Source organism: Phoenix dactylifera, chromosome 7 (assembly GCF_051530095.1).
Source record: "Phoenix dactylifera cultivar Ajwa chromosome 7, Ajwa_hap1_PhDact_Kaust_v1.1, whole genome shotgun sequence".
Taxonomy (NCBI): Eukaryota; Viridiplantae; Streptophyta; class Magnoliopsida; order Arecales; family Arecaceae; genus Phoenix; species Phoenix dactylifera.
Genome location: NC_143196.1, coordinates 30,725,850 through 30,749,979, shown reverse-complemented (window position 1 = coordinate 30,749,979; position 24,130 = coordinate 30,725,850). Strand labels below are relative to the sequence as shown.

At 38.4% G+C, this 24,130-nt stretch overlaps 2 protein-coding genes across 4 annotated transcripts; both read left to right on the top strand.

Moving 5' to 3' along the window:
* Window positions 1-234: 234 nt before the first annotated feature.
* Window positions 235-12,485, top strand: LOC103702740 (NEP1-interacting protein-like 2). 3 transcript variants are annotated; one of them, XM_039127211.3, is made up of 6 exons: window positions 422-1,064; window positions 4,161-4,339; window positions 9,940-10,023; window positions 10,843-11,007; window positions 11,775-11,821; window positions 11,940-12,093. In XM_039127211.3, the coding sequence occupies exons 1-6, from the start codon at window positions 833-835 to the stop codon at window positions 11,956-11,958; spliced, it is 726 nt and encodes a 241-aa protein (XP_038983139.3). In that variant the 5' UTR covers window positions 422-832; the 3' UTR covers window positions 11,959-12,093. The 3 variants fall into 3 exon arrangements, with proteins under 3 accessions (XP_008783520.4, XP_038983139.3, XP_038983138.3); XM_008785298.6 differs by lacking the exons at window positions 11,775-11,821; window positions 11,940-12,093 and adding an exon at window positions 12,128-12,485 and having other exon boundaries at window positions 235-1,064; XM_039127210.3 differs by having other exon boundaries at window positions 481-1,064; window positions 11,775-12,000.
* A 2,186-nt stretch (window positions 12,486-14,671) lies between these two features.
* Window positions 14,672-23,482, top strand: LOC103702756 (rhamnogalacturonan I rhamnosyltransferase 1-like). Its single transcript, XM_008785314.6, has 8 exons — window positions 14,672-15,414; window positions 17,881-17,948; window positions 18,051-18,139; window positions 18,269-18,431; window positions 18,703-18,992; window positions 21,846-22,050; window positions 22,391-22,548; window positions 22,662-23,482. Exons 1-8 carry the CDS (start codon window positions 15,090-15,092, stop codon window positions 22,924-22,926), a joined length of 1,563 nt encoding a protein of 520 aa, XP_008783536.3. The 5' UTR covers window positions 14,672-15,089; the 3' UTR covers window positions 22,927-23,482.
* Window positions 23,483-24,130: the final 648 nt, after the last annotated feature.

Sequence of the window (24,130 nt, the reverse complement as noted above, 5' to 3'; positions counted from 1 at the left end):
TCCTGGATGAAGGTGGAATGTTGTCATCTCTTTCTTGCACTTCCACGATGAAGCATGCGGGTGCAGATTATCTCCCACCATTGAGTCTTAGGGTTTTTTCTTTTGGTAAAAATCCTTGCATAAAATCCACCTTACTTCTATATTTACAAATTCAGACAACATTAATATATTTTTTGCTAGAAATTTGCATTCCACCTTCCAGTCAATATATACACATAGTGATGATGAATGCGCATGGGAAAAAATATTTTCGTAAGTAATAAAAATGATAAAAATAAAATGGTTGAAAGAAAGTTCAAAGCAGATTATTTTGCAAAGAAAAATATTTTTTTATAAAATATAAAATTTCAATCTGGTGCAAGATACTACACAATCTAGCAAAAATCTTTCGCACATAAGATGCGAGGGCCAAGAAAGAGAAACATATTAGAGGAGAAACAAAGAAAATGAAAAGTACCCAGGATGAACTCTTGGAACCTCGCGTGACCCGGCCGCACGAGTAGCTCTATCCGCTGTCGACACAAAGACACGCACGCGCATTGGACAAGCGGCTATCTTCCTCTCTTTCCGGACGACCCCTCCCCGTCGACCCTTCTTCCCTCTTGTCTCCCAACGCCCTCCTCAAACTATCCCTCTCCCCCTCCCCTAATTTTAACGCACAATAGTCATAGCAATCTCTCCCCCCCCACCTCCTCTCCTTCGAAAACACGGCCTCAGGAGGGAGGGAGGGATCATGCTATGGGGTCTTTTTGATTTGAAATTTAGAGCAGAAAGGGGTTCGAATTATCTGGAATAGGGCATCTGCTCTTTCCTCCTCCTCGTCTCCCTCTGGATGGAGGCGGTGGCGGGAGGCCGCTGCAGCTGTAGTAGCTTCTTCGAGAATGGACAGGACGTCTGTGTTGCTTGCGGCCGGTCGCGGCAGAATATGAGCACGAGCACATCCTTCTCCACGGCGACTTCGGTCGCTGGTCGAGGCGATGGAGGTAATGGCATCGCCGACAGGGGCGCGTCTCTTTACATCTCCCGGTTGCTCGTCGGGGCGCTCACTGGGCTTTTCGCACTCGGTAATCTCACCTTCTATCGTTCTCCCTTTTATTGATTTCCATCAATTCTGCTTTCCTGGGATTCGGAGAGCTTCTTAATCATGTTTGTGGATCTTGATTGTACTGCGGTTCTTGAAATTTTCGATTTTTATTCTTTTAGACTCAATTCCTTTGCGAAAAAGGATTAATTTCGGTTCTGTTATACCAAATATCATATTCTGAACTCCAACGAGGCTAAAAGTCCAAGCCTGAATAGCGATTTCATGATGCCAGAATGATCAGGGGAATAATCTCGATGGTGAGTTTGGTTAAAACACGCGCATACACATGATGATCATGGTGACATTCTTTCAGTCATTCGAAAAAACTGATTGGAAGCAGAAACTGTTCGGTGTTGATAGAAGGTGGATTTAACCACATGTTTCATAAAGGGCATGAAAATTCAGTGGGACGGGGATAAAAATGGAGTAGAACTACAGGGATGTTATTGTAACGAACTTGGATCTCATCTTAAGTTCCTTTAGCTGCTAAGTTCCTAGGCAAGTGCATGTGACAACTAGGGATGTTAATGAACGTTAGATATCATCTGAAGTTCCTTTAGTTGCTAAGTTCTTAGGCAAGTGCACGTGACAACTAGGCACTTTGATGAGAAATTCAGCTGCCACGTTCTCTTGCTGTGTTGTGCATAACTCAACCTGAAACTTATCTAAGAGTTTCGGGACATGGACTCAGAGAAGTGATGATGCTTACAAGCTAAAGAAGGGAAAATTGGGAAGCTGAATATGAATCTATAGGGAGTGTTGATTTTATTTGATGCTAATTCAGAAATAAAAGTATTACTTCTAGGAGATTTGAGCATCAAGGATGATATCTATGGGAAATTTGATTTTGTTACTCTCAATTTTAGGAACAAAAATTCAGGACGTAGTTGGAAACAGCTGAACATTAAAGCTTTGAGTACACTGCAGTTGTGGGTTCTTGAAAGGGAAAGCGGTAAAGAGAAAGTTAGAGTAATACTTGTTCATATGGAGTGAGATGAAACACAATGCTTGGGTGCATTTTTTTTTTCTTTTGGTTGCTGCCTGAAAATCCTTGGGCATTTTGAAAGGTGATGATAGGTTCCTGCTTTTTCCTCCCTCCTTTTCCAGAAATGGGTCCCATGATTAATATGAGGTGGAAATCACATTTCTTGTTAAGTCTTCTTTTTCAGTGGATGTGCATCAAGAGCTTAAAACATGGTATTGTAATCAAGCAGTGAGATGCATCTTCTTAAGGGCCTGTTAGGGAAATACAGCAAGATTGTGCTTGATTTCCTACAGGAACTGGCCTACTAGCTTGCCCAGCCCATATGCTTCTAAAGACTTGTCCTAACCTTAGTCGAAATCCCATCAATGGGCCTGTTGGTTGCAGGAAGAAAAAAGACCCATGGAGTTCTTTTTCTCCTCCCATAGGATTTTTTTTTGGGGCCAAGGGGGAGGGGGGGGGGGGGGGGGGGGATTGTGTTGATATATCTAAATAGACTGTCAAATCCAGCCCAAACCTGCTGGATTTTCCAAACAAGCCCTAAATTGTTACCATCAAAATACATGCTAATATTGGATTACTTTTTGTTACGTGTTTGATGGTGGAATTGACAATAATGTGGTTAGGGATGTGCATTATGAGTCTTCAGGGTGATATCCTTTTAGATAATGAGGTAAATGTCTTAAATTGTTGGCACCAGATTACAGGTTATTGCATACACCAATCATAATGCATGTCTATGGAAAGATAATCCATAACTTCATGATCAAAGGCATAATGAGAACTGCACAGTCTGATTCTCTCAATATGGCTATGTCCACATACAACATAAAAGTCTGCATATATTCATGCACATAGGTTGATATAGTTTAGGGTTTTTTTAATTTGTATTGAGTTAATTTATTCTATTTCAATTGTTTTGCTATTCTCTCTAGTCTCTGGAGAAGTAGGTCAGATAAGTTCTGTTAATTTTTGTACTTAAATTTAGGGCTATTCTTTTAGGAATTTTTTGAGCCTTAGTCTAGGTAAGATGTTTTTTCTCATAATTCTGCTTTAGGTTTATGTTGAGTTACAAAGTTTTTAATTCATCGGGATTGTGGTAGAAAAGATCTCGATGGCTTTCTATGTTGGATCCTTTAGAGATGTGAATATTCACTATATCTAGCAAGCCTTATAAGGATAAAACAAGAGGCCATAATCAGTTTAATTGATGAATGAAAAAAATTAGATCTTCTATTATCTTTACCCATCTTCTTGTTATGATTTCTGCTTCAGACATGAGTGTTGTCTCCAGATTGTATGTATGGTTGGCCCTAGATTATGAGACATCAACGCTGAACAAAGTGTGCAAAAATCTGAACTAAAAGTACAAATTTCATCGATCATGATAGTTGAAATTCCAGATTCACAAAATGTTAGTAGAAATATCCAGAATCACAAAATGTGGATTTGACTTCGAATTGGATCTGCAACACATGTACACATGCATGCACATGCACATTCATAACTGTGTAGAAATCAAAGTAGATGTACAAAATACAAGTTAATTCAGAAGAAAATAGTTTTCACAATCCAATAATAAATGCTTGTACTTGATAAAAAGTGAGGTCCTGAAGTATCTCAGTCTACTATAGTTGCTGCTAGAGGTGTAACTTATTCTGTATTAGATGTGATTCCAGCTTGTCCAACCTATAATTTGAAATTACTTATGCTTAGGTATCATATTGATGGTGGATTCAGTGAAAAAATTAGCAGAAGATATGTGACTTTAAACCAACTTACAAAGTCAATAGTAGAATAGGCAAGGGGCTTATGAATTGATGAAGACTTATCCTTCATAATGGATACGATGATTCCTCACACTCTTGATTATTGTTGGAAGTAGTAAGTCCACTATTCTTAAATTGGTGAATATGGCCATATGGGCCTCTTTGAAAGTACATAATTCTTCATAGCTAAAGAAAATTTTAAATGCCTTTTTTTTTAATAAAGTGGTATTATATAAATGATGTCATTATATTATTGAGGATCTGCATTTTCTTTATGCATTGGTACTCCTAATCTTACAGCATTTTTGATTGGTCAAACATGCAGCTGGAGCTTTCACTGGAGCAGTTACTGGTGCATTGGCAGGCCGGGCTTCTGATAGTGGTGTCCTTCGTGGAGCAGGATTAGGAGCTGTTGCTGGAGCTATTCTTTCTGTTGAAGTTTTAGAGGCTTCTCGTGCCTATTGGTGCTCTGAGCGATCTGGTTCTCGAAATACATCATCCATGGTTTGTACAAAACATTGCTACTCTTTTCATTTGCCAGACTTAGGCGGGATAAGCTGTTTGTGCTGTTATCTGGTGTAAAATGTTGCCTATCATTGCATATCTTACTTATAAATTGTTACATTTAGAGCTTCTTGGGCTTTGTTTTACCATGTTTTACCAAGGAAATTGCTCTTGATGACACATTGTTTTACCTTTCCATTTTATTAAACTGAAAGTGGCACATCCAGCAAACAAGTCTCATATATGTAAATTGCATGCCCACAAACAAGTCTATTGTTGTGTTACCTCTGAGAAATTTCTGCTCGAGCAAGTTTGAATTTTTTCATCTATCCGAATGTTACAATACAATTCTTTTTTTTTTTCTTTTGATTTTTTATCTTTGAGTATTTTCTAAATGCCAGTGTTACATAGGGCCTTGCATCCTAGACATGAATATTGACGTAAACCAATGGAATAGCTGCAAAAATTGAAATATATTTTGCTTGATTTCACAGTTTATGTGTTGAAACATGCCAAGACATAATGCAACTGCCATAAGGATAAATGATCTTATTTGGAAGGACTTGGAGCTTTGGTAAGGAAGCGAAATATGAGAGAATGGAGGGTGAAGGTACCCAGATGCTCTGGATTCCACTCAATAACACTAGGCATTGAATTTTCAATCTAATGATTTGTCGCTTGTTCAAGAGAATGGACCATCAGAGTGATTGCTTCCAGGATGAATTAAAGGATCAAGGTCAAACTCAGGAAACATAGTGTTTGAACAGGGGGGATTTTGGTGTATGAGCTAGTGTGCTTGGTGAGAGGATCTCCTAGGAATGGATGATGCCTAAAAGAGGGAACATCTATTGGTTGTCTAATAAAAAAAAATTAAACTTATAACAAAAAATTCAATATAATAACATTCTATTGTTTTTGCTATGAATGTTGTTGAAAACCTCATTGGTTATTTAAGTTTGGTGAATTAAATGTCTGATTGGGAGGATTTGTTTAGTTTTGCTGAGGATTTTGCTCTTTGTTTGGCTAGAGCACTTTTGCTGAATTAAAGGATCAAGGTCAAACTCAGGCAACATAGTGTTTGAACAGGGGGAATTTTGGTGTATGAGCTAGTGTGCTTGGTGAGGGGATCTCCTAGGGATAGATGATGCCTAAAAGAGGGAATATCTATTGGTTATCTAATTAAAAAAAATTAAACTTATAACAAAAAATCCAATATAATAACATTCCATTGCTTTTGCTATGAATGCTGTTGAAAACCTCATCGGTTATTTAAGTTTGGTGAATTAAATGTCTGATTGGGAGGATTTCTTTAGTTTAAACTTCTAGCCACGTAAGGATTTTGCTCTTTGTTTGGCTAGAGCAAAACAGTTGGACTTCTTTTGGCAAGGGCTAGTCCATCTCCTAACGCACTTCCTTCTTCTGGAAACTTCTCTCGTGGAATTGTGAGTTCTATGATATGTAGGTTAGCTTTTGTCATATTCATTGTGGTGAGTTCTCTTTGGAGCCAGCATGGGAAATCACCATCCTAAATATAGAAATTGTCATACATACAAATATTTGAGTATCCTATACATTTGAGCAGAAACAGGTCCGCTACCTCATTAAATATGTGTACTGGAAGTGGTAGCTTGATATCTCGAGGTTGTAAATGGTATTAAAGTCCTGATGAGGATAAAATTGGGGTTGGAAGGAGATGACATGTGTGGATGTTTTCTTGGAGGAGGCTTTGACAAAATTTTTGGGTCTATTGTTTATCTTTCCATGTTTCTGTTGGAGAAGAATCATGTTGAGGTGAAGGAGCAGTTACTATAGCATATGGAGTTACTTGTTTGCTATTGATTAAAAAGTTGAACCAAGGCTGCAGTAAGTTTGGAGGGCTAAGTTCTGTGATTTTAGTGCAAATATGAAAAGTTTCAGAATAAGAGTTTCGGCTGACACAAATCTGTTTCGTCCAAGACCGAACTGAATATGAACCCTAGTTTTGGGTTTCGGTTATTTTTTGCCAAAACTGCTAAGAAATGGATCAAAAAAGGGGACTTCTGCTACGGGCTATGCCACCCATTACTTATGAGGGAAGTCGCATCCGTCCCATCGCAAGCACCTACAATGTCATGATCACATTGGTTTTGACCTTTTTTTGATAGTTCAACGGACGGTCGCCCCTCCAACAAGAAAAGGTAGAAATATGGAAACTTCTCTGCCATTTGGATCGGAGAATTTATGGAGGAATCGGGTTTGAAATTTCCAGAAACCACACGATTATATAGCCAAAGGGAATACGCCGCGCCTAAAATCATCCCAAGCGCTGCTAATGTGGCTACTAAGCTATTTCTTTGGAAAGCTCCTACTGAGATTGGAAATTCCCCTATAAAGCTGCTAGTGCCAGGTGAACTCATATTGGCCAAAGTGGAAGAGAAGGAAATGGTAGGGAGATTCGGCATGGTGCTCACTGAACCTCCATAATATCTAGCAAGTCGAGTCTTATGTCGGTCATATAGAACACCAACACATAGAAAAAGGGCTGGAGGAACCAGTCCATGACTTGACATCGGTGGAATGCTACCTCCAATTCCCTGTATGTTCGATAGAGCCAAATATTCCCCCGGAGTACGCCGATTACCCCCCGAACCATACAAGATAGTTACCACCTATCATACAGCTTTCTAACTCCACTTCTTTTTCTGGTCGTTCCGCTCTGTCGGATCGATGGTAGTATCAGAGATTTGTAACCCCCGACATTTTTGACAACACGGTTCCTGCTTCCGTTTTGAGTTGCGCATCTTTCTCCCCGGGGCATACTATAGTATCACATCGTAGACCCCCACCCCAACTCTATCTTCCTTATCAGTGAACCGGAACATAGTGCATAGGTACTCTTCGATGCTGCGAGGACGAGACGACGTGACATACTATGATCACGTACAGAAGTTCTGCCCTTCGGCTCGGCAATATGGAACCTCTCAACTGCTCCCTTTATGGGGTCCTATCGGGATAGGTAGGCCCATCCCCCTCCCCCGCCTTAGACATAAAGGAAGTAGTTCCCCATGGCTGACAAATAGAGGAGTTTAGGCCGTAAAAAGGCACCGGCCCCCACTGGGATTTTGCTTTCCTTATCTACGCGCGCACTGCGTTAGCACTGGCGAAAAAGAGGTCGGCTTTACAGAATAAGAAGGGGCGGGCCGGGTGCTTGTGGGCCCCCCTCTGCTGCAAGTGCTTGTTGGACCCCCACCCCCGTTTTCCGAGAGGGGGCCGGGCTGTGTTTCCCCAGCGGCCACCCAGTGGCGGCAGAAAACGAACTCGGGTGGGCTCCGCGCGGTTCGCGTTTTATTGTTAAGAGAGAGCTTCTCATTCTCTTATAGAAGCCCGCGTCCACGCGGGTAAAGCCCAGCGAAGCTGCAGGGAGCACTGAGCAATGGGGGGATGAGGGCGACTCCGCCCATGGGTTGGACCACACCACAGGCGGAAGTCCTTCCACGACAAGAGAAGGGTCGTTGTCAGACCGGAACAAGAAACGGGAGCTAGTCGTTGGAGGGAAGACAAGGCTCGTTCCGTGCGACTCCACAGAAGAGTACGCGCGCTACAAAACGCAGCCAGCTTAAAAACGCTAGCTAGCTACTTACTATAGTAGCCTTATTTAAACTAGGGTTGCCTACGCTTGCTCTCCGGCGCGCTACGGCAACACGTCGACTCTCCCCTGCTTGCTTCTTTCTGTTCGACGCTCCGCTCGCAGCCTCCCCACCCTTGCTTAGCGTTCCACTTGTGATCCTGGAGGATTTTGAGAAATGCGCCCGACCGAAAGAAAAGAAGAAATCCTTTCTTCTTTTCTTTCATGTGAACGGCCCTATCTTGTAAAGAATGGTTTTTCGTGCTTATACACCACGTTGAGAAAGACCAACCAACAACACAAATAAAGACCGTACCATTTTGGTACCTCGAAAGGGAGGTGCTCCTTATGATGCTACGGACGGCTGTCCGAAGTGCAATGACGGGCTCGGATAGGATAGGATTGTGTGTGCCGGGCCCTTCGGGTGTCGATATTTTGGCCGAGTTCCCCGTAGCGTAGGCCCCTATGTTACGCGGCTGTAATATTTTGTTACGTTCCACCGCTGTTACGCCAGAAATCCAAGGTTCCACACTGGTTTTTATCCGCCTCATGGTTTTGGTCAGTTTCATACCGAACTAACTGCAACCAGCAACAAATACTCTTTTCACATTTTGTTTTGGTGTTATTTCTTATTAGGATCACTTATGTTTGCCTCCTGCCCATTCTGAGTAGGATCACTTTTTGCGTGTGGAAGGTTGGTAAAACTATTAGTTCAGTTTGATGTGGCTGCAAGTTTGCTGTAACTCTAGGAGCCATGGATCATGCAAAAACATGTCTTTCTTTTCCAAAATCATGAAGCCTTTAGCTTTTGCTGCTTGGTGATTTAAATGAAGGGAGAGAAATTGCAGGATGTTTGTAATGAAAAGATCAAATAAGAATTTTTCTCATGTTTGATTAACTGTTAAAATAAACAGAAATAAGTTATTTAGCTGGTTCTGATTGAGGTCAGCTCCATTGTATAGGTCCATTCAGCATAACTTTCCTTTGGCATCGGTGATATACCAGTTTGGCATCTAGATGCTAATTAAAAAAAAAAAATCATAATCATGCCTGGTGTGCTACTATTTGAAGTGTTTCTCAGTCCGTCTGCCCTGCAATTTCTAAAGCCATGTGGGGATATAGAATTTGAGATAGACTATAGATAACTAATTTGCAGATTGTAGCTACACAAGAGAATGATGGAACCATTTCAAGATTGAAGGTGTGTCTTTTCTTTTGCTGAGAAATACAGGGATGAAACTTTATCCCCTTTGCATTTGAACAATAAATGCTTTTAAAATCATGGACAAGTACCAAATGCTTATTCATTCACCCTTGTTTCCGTTTTCAATTGGTTTTTTTACTATATAACTGCAATATAATTTGGTGTTTAATTATATTTTGCACTTCACACCATTCATTTACATTAATGTTTACCTCAATATTCACTCAAGTGATTCTTTTGTTTTCTTTCTACTAAATCAAGAAAGGAATTGCCTGTTCCAATTTGCAATCTTGAACTTCTGATAATCAATTTACAAGAGTATTCCTTCTAAGTTGTACAGTAATCTACTTGACATAAAAGACTGAATAAGTCAAATAGTCTTTCTATGTCTTCTCTTTGGCAGTTGGATTTTATATCTCAAGATCTAAGTTAATAAGCATCTATCTGAATAGTACTCTTGTGTTATCATATATACCATAATGTAGTTGCCAAATAATATATTTAGTACTTACCATCACCAGCCCATATCAGTATGTAGTAGCCATACCATTGTGTACGACAGACATGCTACGATCCATGCATAAATATACTATTAGATCTGAAGTTGGCTCGGGTCTCCTGAAACTAATGTGGAGGAGGCTCAAATTTATTGTTTTCATCCTTTTTGTAATACACTGTACTTCTCATGCCTATGATAGAAAAATTTGCTTTGTTATAATTTATAAATTCTCAGATAAATAGATTTGCCACTATTCAAAGTCACTTAACATTTCATCCTTTTTCTTTTCTCAGGCAGACTTTATAGAGGAGCTCCTTCATGGTCGGTTGGTACATGAACAATTCGCACCTGCAATGTTTACGGCATACCGCTGGCAGGTTAGTTTGTGATGTTTCAGTACAGTCTTCGTGTGTATCCTTGATCATCATGCAGTAGTCAACTTGAAATTTTGAACTAGAGAAATTAATCTAGGCTTCTGGCTTCTATCTCTGTGCTGTGAGCCTTTGAAAAATATGCAAACTCATGGAACCTGGAATTTATCAATCGACTCTGGGTGCTCAAATAGAATAGGTGGTGGAAATATTTCATGCTTGACTTTGTAACTTGTCATAGCAAGTATTGTACCTTTGCTTGTATTTATTTCCAATGTGAAGTTTTCTTGCTGATTTTTTTAATTTTAATTAATTTTTAATATATGCTAACTTTATGAAACCATTCAATGAGATAAGTACTCGTAGTGTTTATCATAAAAGATAGAAAATTGGATTAAGCTTGTCAAGGCAGGTAGCTTTTAGTGCTTATCTGTGCTTTGTTGTGTAATGATGTGAATATTGCTTAAGGGTTGTGCTTTTTGCACAGTATCTGGTTTGTATAACAAACAGATAATTAACTTCTTTCTTTTCCCATTCCATGAAAGGTATAAACTTCTTGACAACCTATATTCATCATGCATTTGTCATTTTTAATTTGCTTCTAACTTCTAAGTTTACTGGTCTTGTTAATATAAACTGTTGATATGATAATGGTTCCTGAAATAACTCTTTGTTTTCACATACACTTTTTGGTGTGCTTTATTCAGGGTTGGTTAAGAGTCAGCATTGGGCAAATGCTGCTTTTGCTGAAAAAAATTGATATATATTTTTTTCTCAGAAAAAATGATTTATATTTATGATCATCTATTTATGTTAAACATACAGGTTAGCATCTCAGACCTAGGCCAGGATGAGATGTATGATATCTTTGGAGAGGTTGCGTCAAATGGTCTATCAGGTGAATCACTAAAGAAGTTACCATGTCATGTAATAACTGATGAGAAAAAAGATGGCTGCAGAGAAAGCATATGTTGTGCAATTTGTCTGCAGGTAATTTCCAGTTTCTCAGATTCAAAACCATTTTCTATATAGTTTATCCTTTTGCTTTTTTATTTTGTGTTCCTTTTCTGCAGTTTTTATATTTATGGTCTTATTTGGTTCATCCAAGTTGGAATTGCTTTCATATATGACTGAACTTTTTTTATTATTATTATGTTAGCTCATTTTCCCCCCGCTTGATCAGGAACGGTTTGTTGGTTGGCCACTTTTATCATTAACAGAGTTTTATGAGCTTAATTTGTGTTCTGTAACTTGTATCGAAGTCGATGCAATTTAACTGTACCATTCTAATGGTGAAAATATAAGTTAGGCATGTTTTCTCACCCCCCACCTCCTTGCTTTTCTGCCTCCATTTCTCCACCTCTCGTGTCCATATTGTTCCAAAAATTTACTGAATAGGTCTACATTATTTTTCATTCAAGACCATCACATGATAAACTCCAGAGGGCCATGTTTCAGGTCAAATAAGAAGTCAATGAGTTAGCCAGCCTTCTATCTGGTATGAGCACTCAAGAGAAATAGTCAAGCCAAATAATTGGACATAATAAATGAATTCATTTATTTCACTTCTTCATCCATGTGCAATATACAGGGACTTAGGTGCACTCAACATTATCACATGAGCTTGTGTTAGATATCACATTAAAACTTGATATGAAGAAGCAGTTTGTATGGCCCCATGACAACATCCATATTCACTAAGAAGTATTTAGTAAACGAATATTATCTCACAAGTCTCTCTCTCTTTTTTTTAACAGAGAAATTGGATTATCAACCAGAGCAGACTGGTGGCTACAATTCTTAGGTTAGATATCATTGTCGCACAAAAACATAAAAAAATGGAAAACTGTAGGTAGTTTCAAGTGATCAATTGCACTGCAAGACTTTATAATTAACTATTGCGCATTCTCTCCCATCTCCAGAATTTTATTATTGGTTTGACTGGCATCCAAATCTTGAAAACCTGCTAATTTTGCACCAAAGTGTAAGATAGATACCCTACTAATTTTACATCTAAGATTTTATTATCCCCTGAGAGTTCATAATCTGTTTGCCATTTTTTGGTTAAATCTCATTGTATAAGGGGGCTAATAACTTGTTTGTCTGCTAGGACATGGTGACTGGGGATACCGTGAGGAGGTTGCCGCTATGTTCGCATACATTCCACTTGTCATGTATGGACAAATGGCTCATCAGGCATGGCTCATGCCCCGTATGCAGGCAGGATGTGTAGTCCTCATCTATTTATATACCAAAGATGATGTATACGCCATCTGCTCTTTTACATCCAAGATCATCCATCCGGCACTGTCCAATCCTGTCCTGTAAAGATACATGTAAAATACCTATCTTTCATCTGAGGAAGTTAACCTGCAGTCATGCAGTTGTAGATCCGAATGTTACTATTATACCATGGGACACTTCTTTCTCTTGAATCTTGTGATAAGAGTCGTTGGTGTTATTTGTCACGGACTTGAACTATACTGTCTTCTTGTCTACAAGAGGGTGCAGCTACTGGTGTTTGGTTTCGCCAGTACAGAAACTTGCAGGAATGTGGTTACTAACAGTAGATGGATGTGTTGCTGCCCAAAACTCGTTGTCGTCTTGTTCATAGGTACTACAAAGTGCTACATTTTAAGCGGATCCAGGTATTGTCATCATGCTAACTGTTTGTGTTATCTCCTTCTTCTTCTTAAACGATATTAGCTTATGTATGATTAATAAGCAAACGGCCACCAGGTTGCATCAGTTATGTATGAGACCTATCGCATCTTCATGATCTCATTCATCCCTGCAAGTCATCTCGCTATCACCTTGCTTTATTCATTGTAAGCTAAAAGAAATAACCAAAGTGATGCATTACCTTAAACGGAAGGCGACTCAGAAAACACTGATTCCCTCTCAATTGACTCGGTATCAGCTTTGTCATTCATGTCCATGATCCTGCTGGCATGTGGCTGCTGCAGAGCATTGATGATGTCCAACTGCTAGTCTTGGTTACATCTGCATGAGTTCTAGATTTCTCCTCCCTTTTTCTCTCTCTACGTATAATCCCTACTTCACTCCCAGAATCTGATAAAAATCGAGCACATCGGTAATAATTACCACTTATATATATATATATATATATATATATATATATATATATATATATATATATATATATATATATATATATATATATATATGCGCGCGCACACATGCACTAAATTAAATAGAGGTTTTGTTCGTGTCTATATAAATGATGTTATTAATAGAATTTTTTATTTTGGATGATAGGTATTGCTCTTTTTAAATATAATTCTTCATCAAAATATAATAATATAATATCATTAATATGATGATTATTAGTTTATTTAATTTGTATTAAATAATATTTATTTGCTAAATTAATATGGAAATTAATGATGCCATTGATAACCATATTTGTTTAAATATATGCTGATATATGTTTAGTATAATTTATTAAATAAATAATTCATTAGTATGGTCAAACTAATGTGTAAATTGATGATATTACTAATACATATATTTACTTAATATATATTGATATTAATAAAAATATTTTTTATGAGTATTATATCCGACCAATATCTTGTGCAGGACATTATATTACATTAATATTTTATTAATTTTTAATATATTTTTATGATTATGATCTTGCTATATTGTATTTAAAATATTTCTAGATTCAATATTTTCTATTTCGTATTATATACAAGAAGGATCATGATCTTCTTATTTTATATTTTTATATTATTTTACTATATCAATAAATATATGTACATATTAGAATTTTATATAATAATAATATGTTATAATATTATTTTGTTAAATTCGAACAGCTTCCATGTTATATTTTTTGGCACTAAAGTATTATTTATATCTTTTTATAGTTTTTCAATTGATAAAAAGATAGTTTATTCAAATATTATAGTCATTTACGGCATACTTACTCTCAGGTTTTACTTTTCTTATTTCTGATTTCCTTATTTCTGGATAACTCGGCCAGATGGTAACCTATATGCAGTTCTATACGAAGGTTTCTAGACACATACGTTGTTGTTTTGCTTTATATACGAAGAATAACAGAACTAGGATTCTATTGAGTTTTTTTGCATAAATATTTTTCTAAAAATTTAAATTTGCATGGATTATCTCTTAAAATTTATATTTATTTTTGTATTCCTATAGAATACTGTTTTTTATAAATGCTCATAATATAATGATTCTTCTAACACCATTAATAAAAACTATATTTATTTTAATTAAAAATAAAATAAAATTTTAAAAATTATTTTTTTGTCCTCCATTGTCATTGCATTTTAAATATTTTTTTCACGTCTATCCATTAAAAGTATTTTAGTTATTTTAAGTTGAAACCGTTAATTTTTTAACGGCATTAAATGGCATGAATATATATATATATATATATATATATATATATATATATATATATATATTAGAAGTATTTTACGAGGGTATATATATAAATATTAATTTAGAAGTATAATAATGCAAAATTTGATATTTAGAAGAATGGCCATGAAAAAAATTATATTTTATTTACCGAAGTAAATGACACGTTAATTTTTTTTAGTTAAAAAAATAAAAAAAATATTAATAAAAGTCGAGCCAGCTTCAAGGAGCCGTCACTCTAGCTGATGTCGTAGCCCGTGACCCAGCCCGAACTCCAACAACGGAAGTAACGGCATTCCCCCTCTCCTTAACGGAAAAAGAGAGAGAAAGCGAGCGAGCCAGCTCCCGATTTGAGATACCTCTTCCTCTTCGCCCTCACCGACGACGGTCTTCTCCTCGCCGATCGTACCTTCGGAAACCAGAACACCTCTCTCGCTCTCTCTCTCTCTCTCTTTCTCTCCCCCCCCCCCCCCCCCCCCTCTGCGCTCTTTAAGGGAGAGTCGTCGTCATCGTCGCCTCCGACGCCGCTTAGCTCCCGCGGGCGATCTCCTCCGCTCCCTCGGGCCCTGCGCTACTGCCGGACGATGGGAAGGCGGTGGCACGGACGGCGACGGCGCCAGATCTGAGGCCCTCGCCACTCAGGCGACCGATCCATGGTGGCGACGGGGCCGTCGCAGGCGGCCGGGGGGATGCCTCTGCCGGGCCCCAGGACGAGGATGCACGTGTGGTTCATGAGGGCGTGCGCTGGCATCGTGGTCTGGACATGCCTTGTCCAGCTATTCGCCGTCGGCCACCTCTGGCGCCGCCCTCGCCTCCCCTCCGCCCACGCCGGAGGCGGCGCCGGCTCCTCCTCCCCACCGGGGGCCTGGAATCCCACCCGAGTCTTCGTCGGCCGCGTTGGCGGCGATGCCGCGTTGCCCAACCTGTCTATCCGGACGCAGGAACCGCCGCATGCTCCCCCGCCCCAGCTGCCCTCCAGTAAGTTGCGCCCATTGCCGTCACGCATCACATTTCTTGCTCTCCCCTTCAAAAAAAAATCTCTTTTCTTCTATTCCAATTCTATTTGAATATAGAAGCTAATCGATGATTTAGTGGATCTTGTATTCTTTTCACTTTTGTAAGACGATGAAAATCACGCGTTGCTTGTGTTGTATTTCGATTTTATTTTGTTACTCTTTTGGAATTCATGCGAGGAACAAGACTATCCTTGCTCAATTGGAGATAAAGAAAAGAAATAAAATCTATTTTGTAATGTAGCTTGTTTATGAGATCATTGATGGTAGTATCGCGAGCCTTTGTGCAATCGTGAGGTTGCTCCACTATGACTTTATGGGTTCAAAACATGAAAACAACCTCTTCGTGCATGATGGTAAGGCTGCATATATTTGATCCTCCCCGGAGGAGTCTCATCCACCGGGCCGCCACTCTAAAGATGAGGGCCATGCATAAATAAAGTTCCTTTCATAATGAGCACTAGATACTGCTTCTATCATAATTGAGATTTGAGAGAGTATCAAGTTCTCTTCCTTCTCTTTTATCTCAGCTTGCTTTGTTGAACAATACTTGCCCCTGATTTGGATCCAAAAGTCTTACTGACTTCAAATCAATAATAAATGGAACAGAGAATTATAGGAAACAGATTAAAATCTTAATCAGTATGTAGTTTGAAAATTCAATTGTACAATCATGGCTAGTGATGAGGTATTTGCCATAACTTGCTTCCATACTACATACAATTCAAGGAAAAGTTCCCATGGTCCCATGATCATGTCTGTTGAACTATTATGCTTAAATGCTTCAGAAATCATCTGGACGATTTGGCATATTGGTGCATATACTCCCTCAAGGATGTTCGCCTTAAGTTAAAAATGAAATTGATAGACATCTCTATATATGTGGGAGAATTGATGCCATGATGCTTTCATTCAACTTTTTATTGAATTATATCCCACCTACAATGGTCAATAATTACCACAATATTCCAAATGTTAACCATGACACTCCATGGGATCACAACAATCTTGAAAAATAGATTGGCATCTTCAAATGGGGTTATCTTGAAACTTTTCATATTTTTGGCCTCCTTCATAGATCTAGGAAGTAGATTCGTAAGAAGGTGATACAATAATATAATGTAATTGTTTGCATTTTTTTTAAAAAAAAGAAAAAGAATTTCTTGGTATTAGAAGGCAATTAGCTACTGGAGGAATGCGTTGCTATATTCTATTTGTCAACCCGAACATCTTGCTAATGTTGACATGCATTTTATTAAGCTTTACCCAGCACCCCATTCTCATCGGGTCTTGTTTTCATTCAATCAAAAGTTATCACAAGATCATCCATACAACATTCTTGCCTTAGCTTTTTAGATAACATCATAGTAGGTGAGCAAAAATCTTGGACTTCTAATAATCGTCATGCTCCCAAAAATCTATACATTCTCTTATCGCTATTGGAACTATGCTGATAGTCTTTTGAGGTTAGATATAATCTTCAGGAGGATAAGAGATATATGTTGTCAGCTGCATATTCTAAAAGAAGAAATAAATCAAATAATCTTGACCATATTCAATGAAGCCATAGTTAATTCATAGTTATTTTTAGTCTCCCACTTTCTATGATCTTCTGTTTCATCATAAAGATATGGCAACTGAAACCCATTGGCATATTCATTGAGTCATAGTGATATTAACTATTTAAACCAAACTTTTAACTCAAGGAAAAAGAAGAAGAGATCTTTCCATCTCCATTTCACCAAAATACTTTCAAGCCATGATACTTTCAACCTATGCATTTCATGAGGCACCTTGCCAAGGTTCGTCGAATTGGTACTGGAACCCGTGCCGGTTGGCGGTATGGGGTGAATCGGATGGTTCACCCTAATTCAATAGATCATGATTCAAACCTTTTAAAGAGGTAGGGAGGCTTGAATTGGTTCACACCGGTTCGAACCGAGCAGTTGGAGCGGTTCGGGGCAGTTCGAGGTGGATTTTAGAATTTAGAGCTGAACATGCCTGGTTCCCCACTGATTTGGCTTGGTATGGGTTGAACTGGGCAGTTTGGCCCGGTTTGGCATACCTTGCACCTTACAATCATTTACCATAATTGCAAGTCATATGCTTGTCCTTCAAATTTAGGCCTTTTATATGTGTACTTGATTTAGTTGGATTCCAGGGTCTTGGATAGCTTCAAAGAATTAAAATCATGCACTACCAAACGAAAAGAAATCACGGACGATATGGAGCAACGTAAATGATGTGCCATGCCAATCTGATATTTTCTGAAAAATGTTTTCTGGTTGCATTTATTCAGGGTTAGGGTTTAAGCAACAACAGATCTATTTTTTATTTAATGTAAATTAATAATATTTTCGTGACAAAAGTTGTTAGCTTATCAGATTCTTCTGCAATGTTTTGATGCCTTCATGACCAAACAATGTTGCAGGAATTTATAAGAGTAATGGTGTTCTTAAAGTATCTTGTAATGGCGGTCTGAATCAAATGCGTGCAGCGGTGGGTAAATTTTACCTATGACTGTTTTTGAGTTACTTTCTTTCTGACATGTTTATCACACCTCTCATGTACATATATATACTAATGAATGGGTCATTTCAGATCTGTGACATGGTGACTGTTGCTCGCTTTTTGAATCTAACATTGGCCATTCCAGAGCTTGACAAGAAATCATTCTGGGCTGATCCTAGGTAATTACCATTGTTCAAAAGGACCATCACTTTGTCGTTTCATTATCTTTTTTTTTTTTCTTTCCTGAGAAGATTATTATCTCAAAATTTGAAGTTAAACTGTATTTTATGAGGCTTTTCTTTTCCCAGCAATTTTGAAGACATATTTGATGTGAGGCATTTCATCGACTCATTAAGAGACCAAGTGCATATTGTTAAAAGGATCCCAAAGAAGTTTGGTCCAAATGCTTCAAATAATTCACTTGTGATGCCTCCTGTGAGCTGGTCAAATGAGAAATATTACTTGCAACAGGTTTGATCTTAGTTTTCACATTTAATATACTTAATAGACTAGCGAATCTATATTATTTTCTATAGCCTGGCTGAAGTAGTAACTGATTGATGATTGGCATCAGTAAGTACATTCAGATTTGGTCCGTACTTTTTGACTATAACAAGGGAAGTAAGAACTAGAGAACTTTGTCTTCTTGCATGCAAACAAAATTCAGTTTTTGAACTAATTTTGATGCTGAAGCAAATAAAATGTATGTTGTCTTGTCTCTGAGTTCCATTTTGTGTTGCAGATCTTGCCACTTTTCAACAAATTCAAGTTGATACATTTTAATCGGACTGATGCCCGTTTGGCAAACAATGGTCTCCCAGTTGAGCTTCAGAAGCTCAGATGTCGTGTGAATTATCATGCACTAAGATTCACTCCTCAAATTGAGGCATTGGGTAACAAATTGGTTAAAATTCTTCAAGGAAGAGGAGCTTTTGTGGCTTTACACTTGAGATATGAGATGGACATGCTGGCTTTCTCTGGCTGCACTCATGGTTGCTCTGTGGAAGAAGCAGAAGAACTCAAGAGGATGAGGTTTGCAGCTGAACTCATGTTCTTATTGGTTCCTCTATTTGATAAATGTAGAATAAGTTTATATTTTGTCTATTAAATTATATAGACAATTTTATTGCCTGTCTACTTTTAGATGTAAGCTGATGATGAGCCTGGATAGACCAACGGTGTCTCATAAAAGAGGAAAGAAAAAACTAGACAATTTTAATGCAAGTAGCAGATCACATCTGAAGGTGATTCTTGGTTTAATTGTAAGGTTGCTCTATTGGGATATGGAGGTCACGGGTTCAAAACATGGAAATAGTCTCCGTGCACGTGGGGACAAGGCTGCGTACATCTGACCCTCTACATATTCCACAATGGTGGGGGGCTTATGCACCAGGCCACCCTTGTAGCAGATCACATCTCAAGTATTTGAGGGTTTGTGATGTACTAAGACTGAGTTGAATGCTTTGTAGTGGCGTAGCAGTATTAAATCTTATGATGAAGGAAAACAATGGTAAGTAGAAGACTTGCTGAAAGGTCCTATAGTAATCTTTTTTTGCATCATTCTGAATATTCGATGTTGGAACGGATACTACGTTCCTTACATCTGCTGCTTATCATAATTGATGATAACCCTGGAAAATGAATTTCTGTATCTTTATCAAGTAAATATATGGTTTCATGCCTATTTCAATTCTAAGTGTCCTCATATTGAGTCTACAACACAATGACATATAACCATAAACAATACTCATTCCATTGCTTGTGGCACCAAATTGCCAGTCATGGAACCCTGCCTTGTAGGTTCTAAGGCTCTTTGGGCTTTGTTCTGGTTTTATTCATCTCCAAGCATTCTTGTGCATGTTCTCTATTGTCTTGTTATTTAGTCAATGTCTGCATGCACTTCATTGGTCCTGTATCTGAGTTTAACCACTACCTTTTGGATTTCGATAAGCTTTAAGCGTCTTCTTTCATGCCGATACACATTATTTTAACTGTATCTTCATTGCATTCTTGACCTTTTTTTCTTCATTGCTTCAGATTTGGTTTCCTTCATTATCTTTTTGTTGTTCCACTGCATTTGTTGTTGACTTTTGACCTTTGACTAGGCTCCCTCTATTGCAAACCCTCCCTTTGGCCTCAATGCATGTGCGGTGGATATATTGTGTGAGTTTGCATCCATTGACAATTAAAATTTCTGTCAAATGTGTTATAATTTTTAAAATGTATACTGAACCTGGAAATAAAATTAGTGAAACCAGTAGAAATTGTTGATCTTTTTCCCTTGTCCAACTTACTGGAGGCTAAAGCTATGGTCTTTAGTTTAATTCTTCAATTGTTCTTTCTTTTAATACAACCTGATCCATTTTTCTTTTGGGTCCTATTTGATGTACCACACTCCCAAATTATTGATTCATCCTAGGCTTTATAGGTTCATTTGGTTATTTTAATCAGCTTTGGGATTCATTTAGCAAACAACCTCTCAAGTTTTGAAGTAAGATATATAGCAAACCACAACCTAGGCTGATTAGTTGATTACTTGCATGTGAAATTTTTAACAAATAATATATACCAGGTATATTGTATAATATCTCGAGTTCTGCCACCTGCACAAAATAATTTATTAAAATAAAAGCAAAGAAGCACCAGTATCAAGAGGAAGGATCTAGGCTACACAGGGTAATAGTCATGTTCTGTGGCAAGCATAAACAGCAAGCAAGAAACTGATAGGCTTCGAAGATGAGATGGAAATAAGAAAACTAAAGGAATACGAAGAGAGTAAAGTGTAATAAAAGGCGAAAAATGAAAAATGAAGGAAATAAAACAGAGGGAAAAAGGAAGGTCATTTCCTGTATTAAAAGGGCTCCTTGGAAGGGTGCTTGTATAGTCTTTCATGTCTCAGGAAGCAACAACAACAGCTTTCATATCTAAAACCACCAAAGCAAGTGAGCAGCAACAGAAAGGTAGGTAAAGGGCAGCAGGCTTCTTTTCTCTAAGATCTCTGTATCTAGAAAATGGTCCTATATTTAACCTTGCAAACACCTTTAGTAGGTCTATGGCCTTCACTGAGTGAGTGGTAATAGAAGGCAAAGAAGACTTACCCTGGTTTCTGGTGGGGGACATGAGGTAGTGCTGAGAGAGATTATACCCTAAGGTAGCCTTTTTTTTTTTTTTGCATAGTTGTTCCATTTGTTGTTTGGTATGACTTTAAAGATCTAAGAGGAAGCAATGCATCTTTTAGAGTTGCCACATTGTGGTGGCGGTAATTCTGTCCATGGTTTGCATTGGTACCTTATTGGCATATTATGGTATGGTACAATATCTGCTTGTACTAAAAGATTATAAAATGTTGAAGTTGGCACGGCACCTGTATCATGTATGGGTACGTTGATGCATCGCCATAGTGTACTAGTACCATAGTTCAGCATGGTTCACTTCGTATTGGCTTGTATAGGTCGTTACTCAAAACCTGTACAATGACATTAGGTGACCGTTTAAACAATGGATTATATCCAATCAATGCACATATCTCCTTTTGTGGGAAGATTTTAAAATAAGAAAGCACGATGATAGGAAATTTTGAAGGATTGGGGGAGTTGTGGATCCCATATTCCTAATTTTTTGGGGAAAATGAAAAATTATCCGAACTCCAGGAATTGGTTCATTTGGGGGCATCAACAGCCCCTCGTGATCCCTTGGAACTTATCTTTTATATGGCATCTTCCTTTGACAACTGTTCTTGTGGGCATGTATTGCAGGTATCGGTCATGGAGCATCTAAAACGGCCCTTGAGCTCACATATTGTGCTGGAAAAGAACTTGTACTAAAATTGCTTTTTAAAGGTCTTGCCAATATTCTGCCATTGATTAACATGCTGTGCTTGTTCAGGTATGCATATCCATGGTGGCGAGAGAAAGAGATTGACTCCGAGGGTAAGAGACTGCAAGGTTTGTGTCCTCTTACACCAGAGGAGACTGCACTGGTTTTGAAGGCTTTAGGCTTCAAGAACAACACTCAGATCTACATAGCTTCGGGTGAGATATATGGCGGTGATCGGCGGCTCACAGCATTACGAGCTGCATTTCCGAAACTCGTAAGATCTTTTTACCACATAATGCGAGCTTCTATTAATGCAAGCTTCTATGGCTGTGTATTTTATGTTCTTTGGTTTTGAAGAAACACTAATAAGTTTCCTTTTGGATTCTGAGTATCATTGTTGCTTTTCAGAAATCCAGATTATATCTAATATGTCCATGAAAATTTTCCTCATTTGTTGGGACCAAGCTTTGAATTGTTGTTCCATTTTAGGAATGCATCAAGACTTTGTATTAATATTCAGTTCTCTGCAGCTTCCCCTTCTTCCATGCCCCTACTCCATTCATAGGCATTCGGCACTGTGTTCAATTGATGATGGTAACATTTTTCATTTTCAGGTGAGAAAGGAGATGCTACTTGACCCAGAGGATCTGCATCAATTTCAGAATCACTCTTCCCAGATGGCTGCTTTGGATTACATGGTTTCGATAGCTAGTGATGTTTTCATTCCCACATACGATGGGAACATGGGGAAGGTTGTTGAAGGCCACCGCAGGTCTGATTACCTATATTGGTCATGCCACTTTCCAAAGTGTCCTGCAATGTCCATCTTCTTCTTTAGGAGAATGCGACTGGTCACCCAGGCTAATGCTTTTGATGTTTTGGCAGGTACCTTGGGTTCAAGAAGAGTATTTTGCTGGATCGCAGAAAATTAGTCAAACTAGTTGATTTGCACGAAAATAAGACTCTTTCCTGGGATGCGTTTGTATCTGCTGTTAGACAGGATCATGAGGGAAGATCTGGGCAGCCAGCCTGCCGGAAAGTGGTAATAGACAAGCCAAAGGAGGAAGATTACTTCTATGCAAACCCTCATGAGTGCTTCGTTAATGTAACAGATTGTAACGGGCCTGGAAATTCAAGTGCTGTTGGATGAGGTCTCTGAGCAATCAACTCAAGAAATTTGTGAGATCAAGGCCATACAGCCTGCCAAGTTCCTTGGCCGTATGGTCTCTCGATGCCAGCAAATCAGGCATTCTGAGGAATATTCGTTGAAGAATACCAGCACCAATAAAAGCAAATGCAATTTTTCGGTGCTCTGCAGTTGCTGCTGGTGCTCCCCTACGTTATTTGTTTGTCATGCCAATGCAACATGGCTGATGTATTTGGTGTAAAAGTAATTTTGCCGATGGTGGGCATTTAGAATCCACGGATGCGAGGACCTTGCCCTGGTCCCATGGTGCAACTTTTTAAATATTCTTAGGTGTTTGATATTTGAGTTGAAGTCCTGTTGAAGGGATGGTAGCGTCTTAGCTGCTTGGCAGCTGGTACTAAGTGGGGGAATGTTTGAAGGTTGGAACGAAGATACCACCTTTCTCATTGTTTTGATGTTCTTCAGTATTCTCAAAAAGAAAGAGAATATGTACCATCCATATCTCTGTTTATTGGATCTTTTTAATAAATGCTACCTCTCAGTCAGCTTCAAAAAAAAAGATATGTAACTTTTCTTGTTTAATTGGCTAAGGTTGATGATATAGCTGAATGATCTCGGAAGACCACACCTTCTTGTCTGTATGCCTCTCGTACGTATCATCCCGTACTGAAAAAAAATCGATACAAAATTCAAATTCAACTTCGAATCGATATAAATTCTGTACCAAAACATTTCGAGGTGTTCACTAATCCGTATCAAAATATACCAACCAATATCAAGACATATCCAAATAATAATTAAAAAACTTTTTCAGTATAAAATATGTACCATATCAAATGATATTGAACTGATAAAATACCGAGAGAGCATCCAATACAGAGTGAACCTCACCAATGTCAACCTGCGAACCGAACTGACGTTTTTGTGCGTCATGGAAGTACTCGCACGGTGTGCACTTCCGTCTCATTGCATTCTCCTAGTTATGTTGATTTTTGGCCTTTTCTTGGGAAAAGGTTTACGTTTACTATTGTTTACATTCTTTTACAAAATTCTTCATGGACATGTAAATTTTTCACGCTTCAAATGCCAATTTGTGGTTATCTCACATGGTGAGTTGCTGATACGTATTTTAGTCGGGAAGAAAATGTCCATTCAGTAGGTTGATGCTCACTTGTTCAGAATATGCATGGCATGAATCAAGTAACCC

Excerpts from the sequence above, each read along its gene's own strand:
- LOC103702740 (XM_008785298.6), top strand. The coding sequence starts at position 833 with ATGGAGGCGGTGGCGGGAGGCCGCTGCAGCTGTAGTAGCTTCTTCGAG. Across the intron at positions 10,024-10,842 it reads TTACGGCATACCGCTGGCAG|GTTAGCATCTCAGACCTAGG; the intron begins GTTAGTTTGTGA and ends TTAAACATACAG. Across the intron at positions 11,008-12,127 it reads GTTGTGCAATTTGTCTGCAG|GACATGGTGACTGGGGATAC; the intron begins GTAATTTCCAGT and ends TTTGTCTGCTAG.
- LOC103702756 (XM_008785314.6), top strand. The coding sequence starts at position 15,090 with ATGGTGGCGACGGGGCCGTCGCAGGCGGCCGGGGGGATGCCTCTGCCG. Across the intron at positions 18,140-18,268 it reads TCATTCTGGGCTGATCCTAG|CAATTTTGAAGACATATTTG; the intron begins GTAATTACCATT and ends TTCTTTTCCCAG. Across the intron at positions 22,549-22,661 it reads GTTGTTGAAGGCCACCGCAG|GTACCTTGGGTTCAAGAAGA; the intron begins GTCTGATTACCT and ends ATGTTTTGGCAG.